Source organism: Macrobrachium nipponense, chromosome 19, assembly GCF_015104395.2.
Source record: "Macrobrachium nipponense isolate FS-2020 chromosome 19, ASM1510439v2, whole genome shotgun sequence".
Taxonomy (NCBI): Eukaryota; Metazoa; Arthropoda; class Malacostraca; order Decapoda; family Palaemonidae; genus Macrobrachium; species Macrobrachium nipponense.
The window spans coordinates 57,309,202-57,317,286 of NC_061088.1; the positions used below are offsets into that span (position 1 = coordinate 57,309,202).

Sequence of the window (8,085 nt, forward strand, 5' to 3'; positions counted from 1 at the left end):
GAAAATTTGCGAAAATACAAGCTTTGATATACAACGAAATATTTGAGATACGATTTTGCGATGAGTGTTATTTGTATAGGCGACGATAAATGGCGTTCAGTCTTTTGTTTTGTTTGTTGGTGCTGCATGTTAACACGTCGTTGTTAGTTCGTTGTATTTGCGCCTATTTTTCGTGTTATTTTGTCTATTTTATTATTAACCATGGGTCTCAAAGCTAAAGACAAAGCAGGTGATAAGAAAAAAACCCAAGAAAATGATTTCGATGGAAGCAAAACATGAAATTATAGCAAAGCATGAACGTGGCGTTCGTATCGTCGATTGGCAAACGAGTATGGTCGAAATCCTTCTACAATATCCACGATCATCAAGCAGAAGGAAGCTATAAAAACACCCGAGACCATTGTTGCCAAATGCCTCTCTCTCTCTCTCTCTCTCTCTCTCTCTCTCTCTCTCTCTCTCTCTCTCTCTCTCTCTCTCTGATCAAATACGTACTGGATAATGTCTCTCTTTGGATACTTCGAGTTTTGCCAAATATTGAGGGCTACAAGAACAGTTTGATTACTATTTACGTATCATATAGACTAATTAAAGTAAACGTATCTTTAAATAGGCTTATATTATTAGTATCAACAAAACATTTACTGGCATGAGTCAGAGGCCGTTTAACGAACGAAACACTTCTCTGTCCTTAACTCGGAGCGTCGGAAGACGCCTCTCTCTCTCTCTCCTCTCTCTCTCTCTCTCTCTCTCTCTCTCTCTCTCTCTCTCTCTCTCTGATCAAATTACTGGATAATGTCATAATCAAATAAATAACCAACCAAGTAATAAAATCCAAAATAAGAAAGAAACAAATAAAGAGAGAAATCAAGAATATCAGGTAAAAGAGAAAAGCAAACCACCAATGAGATATGCAGAGTGTCAGCAAAAAATTTCAAAGCATCAGCTCCGAAATTCTACTCAAGAGATAATAACTGTATTTATTATGCAAGAGGATATTGCAGAAACGGAGAAATTGCAGATTCAGACACAAAATTAATAATTATGATGAAGGAAGATCAAATATTATGGAAAAGTTGGATTTTTAATGTCAGAATTTCTGGAAATGAAAAAAGAACAACATACCAGAACAGGAAAGAGACATGGGGAAAATCCTTATTACTACCAGTATTAAATGAAGGAGAAAACACGCAAACCATCATAGTGATGAATGCGCAGGGTTTTTTAGTTACGAGTAACTCAAAAAGAAAAATAGAGTACTTAGAAGAATAACCCAAAATGAAAAGAAAACTAACCCGCCAAAATGCAGATAGAAAAAATAGGAATCAAGGGGGAACCGCAATATATGGGAAAGACAAAAAACAAGGAAAATATATGAGAAATATAGTAACTCAGAATGTAACTAATAGCGGTAGAATTTGAATCTGAAAAATTGATGAACATAGTAATATATTGACCCCCTATACTAAAGAGTTTGACTTAATAATTGAAAAAATTGGATGATATATGTAGAAATCACAAGGACTGGACTATTCTCCATCTGGTGACTTCAACTTTCCTTTCGTAGAATGGAAAGAACGAATAGGAGATTGTGGTTGTACTTATACATATAAAAAAGAAGAGTAATAGTAGTGCAGAAGATAAGAGGCAATTTGAAAAGCTATTAGATATGCTACTAGAATACAACATTCAACAAATAAATCACCTGCCAACAAGAAAGGAAAATACTTTAGACCTAGTATTTGTGAACGAGATGAATTATGTTAAGAAATAAAGTTTATAATGCGAGTATTTCAGACCATAATGTCATAGAATTAACAGTTCATTCCAAAGCAAGTGAAAATAGAGATAAGCAAGAAATGAAAAGTGGGAAGGATATGGAAAATACAACTTCTACAGTAAAAATATAAAAAATGGTCAGAAATTAATGAAGAATTAAACAAAGATTGGATAACATTTTTCGTAAGTGATGACATAAGGGTAAATACGGAGATATTATATAAAATATTGGAGAAAATAGTGGAAAAATATATACCGAAGAAGAAAAGTAAACATCATTCATGCATACCAAGAGACAGAAGGATCTTGTTCCAGCAAAATCAGAAAGTGAAAAAAAGGTCTTGCAAAAAGAAAAAATGCATGGAAAGTTATAGAACTAAAAAGTAAGATAGAAAATGCAGAACAAAAGATTATACAATCAAAAGAAAATGAAAAACGGGACTTGGAAGAAAAAAACCCTATTAAATATCAAGCAAAACCCAAACTATTATACTCATATGCGAAGAAGATGAATAAAAGAAGAATCGAAATAGGCCCTCTGAGAATTGAAGGGAGATTAACGAATGAAAAAAGGAAATTTGCAACATACTGGCTGGGAAGAACGATATAAGAGAGAATTCACATCTAGAATAGATAATGAAGATAATGATATAGAAGTAAGGGATGAAAATAGTGAATATTTAGCTGACATAGAATATTAATGAAGCTGATATTGTGCAGGCTATTAATGAAATTAAAAATGGAGCTGCTGCAGGGCCTGATGGAATTCCTGCTATTTTGTTAAAGAAAGTAGTTCATTCTATCGCAAAGCCACTTGCAATATTATTAAGACAAAGTGTAGATACAGGCAAGATATATGATGAGCACAAATTAGCATATATTTACCCCTACTTTCAAAAGTGGATCAAGACTAGAGGCAAGTAATTATAGGCCTGTGAGTCTACATCACATATGAAAGTCCGTGTAAAAGGAAAGGGTAATGAAGAAAAATATTATGAAACATTTATAAAAAATAATTTGTTTAATAAAGGACAACATGGTTTCGTACCCGGAAAAAAGTACACAAACCCAACTGTTAGTCCACCGTGAGAACATATTCAAAAAATATGAAAAGCGGAAATGAAAACAGATGTGGTTTATTTAGACTTTGCAAAAGCTTTTGATAAAGTAGACCATAATATATTAGCGAAGAAAATTAGAAAACACAATATCTGGATAAAGTAGGAAAATGGTTAAAAGAATTTTTACACAACAGAAAACAGATAGTTTATTGCAAACGACGAGAAATCGGATGAAGCCAAAGGTAATATCCGGTGTGCCGCAAGGTACGGTGTTAGCTGCAATACTGTTTGTTATTATGATTGAAGACATAGACAATAATGTTAAGGATTCGGTAGTGAGTAGTTTCGCAGATGACACAAGAATAAGTAGAGAAATTACTTGTGATGAAGATAGGAACGCTCTACAAAGAGACCTTAACAAAGTATATGATTGGGCAGAGGTAAATAGGATGGTATTTAACTCTGATAAATTTGAACAATAAATTATGGAGACAGAGAAAGAAAGCTATATGCATATAAGGGACTAATAATGAGACCATCACAAATAAGGAAGCAGTTAAAGACCTTGGTGTGATGATGAATAGGAACATGTTATGCAATGATCAAATAGCAAACTCTGTTGGCAAAAATGTAAAGCAAAAATGGGAATGTTGTTACGGCACTTCAAAACAAGAAAAGCTGAACATAGAATTATGCTTTATAAAACATATGTTCGTAGTCCACTTGAATATTGCAATATGATATGGTACCCACACTATCAAAAGGATATTGCACAAATAGAGAGTGTACAAAGGTCCTTTACAGCTAAAATAGAAGAAGTTAAGGACCTAGACTACTGGGAAAGACTACAATTCTTAAAATTATATAGTCTAGAAAGGAGAAGAGAACGCTACATGATAATTCAGGCATGGAAACAGATAGAAGGAATAGCAGAAAATATCATGGAACTAAAAATATCAGAAAGAGCAAGCAGAGGTAGATTAATAGTGCCCAAAACTATACAGGAAAAACAAATAAGGAAAGCACACAGGACATTAATCCACTACGCACCAGCATCGATAATGCAGCGTCTATTCAATGCGTTGCCAGCTCATCTGAGGAATATATCAGGAGTGAGCGTAGATGTGTTTAAGAATAAGCTCGACAAATATCTAAACTGCATCCCAGACCATCCAAGATTGGAAGATGCAAAATATACCGGAAGATGTACTAGCAACTCTCTGGTAGACATTAGAGGTGCCTCACACTGAGGGACCTGGGGCAACCCGAACAAGATGTAAGGTCTGTAAGGTAAGGTAAGGTAAGGATACTTGGAATTTGCGTTGTAATCTAACCAGAAACTTCGTTTTGTTATTATTACTGGAAACAAGCAATGATTTTTTCATTATTTGCGCTTTTGGACTGTTATATGTAAACTAGTATGTATTCATTCGCTCGGAAACTAGTTCCGCATATGAGGCGTCACTAAAAAACATAGAAAAATACAACATAAAAAGTGTCGAAAATCATCATAATCTCAAAATTTTTGTTGTAATCTAACCAGAAACTTATTTTTATTAATATACTGTGCTAAACTATAAAGGATTTTTATCATAGTATGCGTTTTTTAAAAGCGTCGTTAACTCGGAGCGTCAGAAGCGTCAGCGTCGTAACCTCGGAACAAGCGTCGTAACCCAGGACGGATTTTTCCATTGAATATTTAAGAAAAAGCGTCGTAACCTCGGAACGTCGTAAGCCGGAACCGTCGTAACCCGGGGACCGCCTGTAATGCTTTCTTCCCAAGCATTAGAAAATTTAATTAATTTGTGTCAAAAGCATTGGAATAGTATAGGAGAAAATGAAAGAAACATGGATGTTATATTTCCATAAACCTATGGCAGTATGCCTAGAAGATGGGAGATGGCTCTTTCCCGCTTAAGGATTGGGCATACTCGCCTAACACAGCTTTTTGATGGCCGGGGAGAGTAAATCTTTTTGTGAGGATTGTCTGGTCCTCTTGACTTTGAGGCACTTGTTGGTTGAGTGCCCCAGTCTTTGTGATATTAGAGGATGTTACCCCTCTTGAGTTTTTTGGTTGGGATAGCAGGTTCATCCTTGCCAAGATCCTTGGAGAGGATGTAGTGTATGATGTCAGTGGATTTTTACACTTGTTATCGATTCTGGTCTTCACCCAAAAATATATTTAATTAATTTTCTTTTGTCTTTTTATTGTTTTTATGGCAGCTATATTGTTCATTTAATTGATTTCGGCATCAATGACCCAGTTGTCACGTTGCCAGATAACCCAAAACCATTCATTTATTCATACATAACCTGATACCTGTATGTGATGCAAAGTGCTACTTGCTGGCTGCAGTTTTCGTTTTAAATTGGACTGAGGTGTCTAGGGGAATTTCAGGGGCTTAAATATGTGTAAGAAATTATGTTGTCATAAAACAAATGAAATTTTTCTGAAAATTTTATGGCTTTTTATGGAATTGCTGTATCCTTTTTTGAAGTTTTATGTAATTTCACATGTCATTTATATTGCATGTGTATACTTGGAAGTACGTACTTATCTTTTCAGGGATCAGTTGTGTGAGAGTACATTTGCTCTGAGGCGAAAACAACATAAGAAATATGCTGCTGGTGTGTATTCAAAGCAGTCAATAGATGCTGCAATCAAGAAGTTGACAGATGAGGAATTTTTGAAAGTATGCCCAAACCCACCAGGTATTCCAACTGAAGCAGTTACCTATACAGATCTCAAATGGCAGCGTGATTCTATATATATGGCAGGTATGAAATTCTTCATAAAGTTATCATTCCTCATATTTATAGCTGAAAATGAGTATAGTATTAGGTTATCACACATTACGGACAAGCAAATTTACATTTTTGTTTGAGAAAGGCAAGTGAAATGTAGGTTTATATTGCATAGAAAATACATTTGTGCTGGGAAAAGTCTTGACAGACGTTTCCTTTCCAAATAACTTTTAATCACCTGAAAAAAAGTTTAGATGGCTGAAGTGCACGATATAAATTTCAGTGGATCAAATTAATTTGATCTTGGGTATGATATCTGTATTTTTTGTGTTTTACATTTTATAAAGTAATGCACCATATTTTTTTATATTTTATATTATTAGTTAGTCTGCATACATTAAAAAGCATAATAAGGAGATATTTACACTAATCTTCAAGTAAATATGATAAGAAAAACATATATGTAGGTTTGTCATACATAATGAAGAAACCCAAATTTCTGCTCATACTTATACACATATAGTTAGTCATAGGGTACATACCTGTATAGTATAATTTTTCTGTTAGTTATTATTATTATTATTAGAGTAATCCTCTAAATATCCAGATTCACCATATCTGGGATACAACATTATCTGGACATGACTGGACCCAAGGACCAAATTAAATATACAGGAAGTCCCCAGTTAATGTGAAGGGGGGGGGGGGGTGTGTGGAGGAGAGGCTCTGATCCCGGCCAAGTACAGATAACCGAAAATCATCAATAACCAAGAAATCATAGTAATTATGGTAGTAAATGTTATTTACAATGCCATAAGCACTGATAAACTGTTTACCAATGCCAATAAACTGCTTACTTACTGATGGTGATTAACTGCCTACCAACACTGATAAACTCCCCAGGCGCCTACTGAGTGTTTAACACCTTAGACAAGCATCATACAACCAAAATTGTAGGGTCAGCCTATATATATATTATATACATATATACAGTGGTCCCCCGTATTCGCGGGGGATGCGTACCAGACCCCCCGCGAATAGTTAGAATCCGCGAATGTTTGGAACCCCCCTCTAAAAGTGCTCATAAACTCCTATCCTGAACATGCAAACACCAAAGTATCCCTAAAAAGACCATCCTTCATCAAATATACATAAAATATCCTATTATGGTTCATATTATTCATATTAATCTTTGAAATATTATTAATACTGTTTTAAAGTAAATCTTGCATTTTATGGTTATACATAAATACATACTATGTACGTACTGCATGACTTAGTTACGTATGTGAAAATAATTCAGTCCCCCCATAAGTATTCAGTCATGCACGTTTTCTTTCATACTGTAACTATTTGAGACATCCATTTTCTTTTTACAAAGGAAGCAATTGTATGTGAAATCACAAATACCAAATGTCTACTTAAAGTATTATCCTACATCAAATATACCATTGAATTGGTATTATTAATATCATTTTAAAGTCATCTTAAACATTTTACCATTAGAAATATATAAACAGCCAATAGCAGAGAGAGAGAATAACTCCTTACGGTTTCAATAGATTGAAATGAACGTCTGTAGGCAACTTTTTTCCCCTCCCATAAATACATATATTTCTCCAGAGAAGAGAGAAAGAGAGGACTGTGCAATTATGTTTGTCTGTCTATTAACCCTCTTACTCCGACTGGACGTATTTTACGTCAACATTTCTATGAAAGGATCCTTAATATCATTCTTTCTAGGTAAAATTAATCTAAAATTACCAGAGAAAAACAAAATTAAGAAAATGTCAGTAAAACTGACTCGCTCACGTCTTAAAAAGAAGTGTCGGTATGGTAATAGGGCGAGTGGGAACACTACACGAGACATTCACCAATTAGACCTTCCAATCAGAATCCCCACAAGAGAGAGCTGATACCAACGGGCGATGCAGCCGCTACTACTACTACTAGAGGACGCCACGGACAGCAGCGCCCCTAGCGGTCATCCTTAATATTTAGCGCTAGCGTCCAGATGCATTTTTCTCTGTGCTGTGCATTTTACGAGGATTTATTATCTTCTTCAAGATGGAACGTTCTGCAATCGCAACGGCTAAGTTAAGTGCCTCATAAGTAATGTTTTTTACTATATTTTTGTCTTCCGGGAACCAGTATTTTCCTTCTAATAGGTCATATACGGTTTCCCGGTTGTCTCGTGGCGGCGCCATGCTGCCTCGTTAAGAATTCCCGGTCCTCCATACTGGGACTTCTTATACTTATGGGCTTACCTTTTACGTTCATCGGTTTTTTACATTGAGTTTTAGCTAGTTTAGCCCCCCCTACCATTTCTCTTAGTTTGGTATTTAGGGCTATTATTATTGTTCAGCCCAGCATCCCGGCTCTTGCTCTTCATCGGCTTTCGCTGGCTCCGAGTAGGCTTCTGTTCCTCGGAACAGTTTGCCTCCTCTGGGCTTCTTTTTTCTTTCTACTAAAAGTGTCTTTTCCATCTTTACGATGTAATTTA

The 8,085-nt window shown here is 35.3% G+C and overlaps 1 protein-coding gene across 6 annotated transcripts in view; it reads left to right on the forward strand.

Moving 5' to 3' along the window:
• LOC135217263 (tRNA pseudouridine synthase Pus10-like) overlaps positions 1–8,085 on the forward strand; it is a 357,385-nt gene that overhangs the window by 96,618 nt on the left and 252,682 nt on the right. For all 6 annotated transcript variants that reach the window (XR_010315089.1, XR_010315090.1, XM_064253035.1 and 3 more), the window contains exon 5: positions 5,404–5,615. Coding sequence is in view for 4 of the 6 variants with exons in the window: in XM_064253035.1 (XP_064109105.1) it covers positions 5,404–5,615 (212 nt within the window). In the remaining 2 variants the exon portion in view is untranslated. The remainder of the gene's footprint in view (positions 1–5,403; positions 5,616–8,085) is intronic.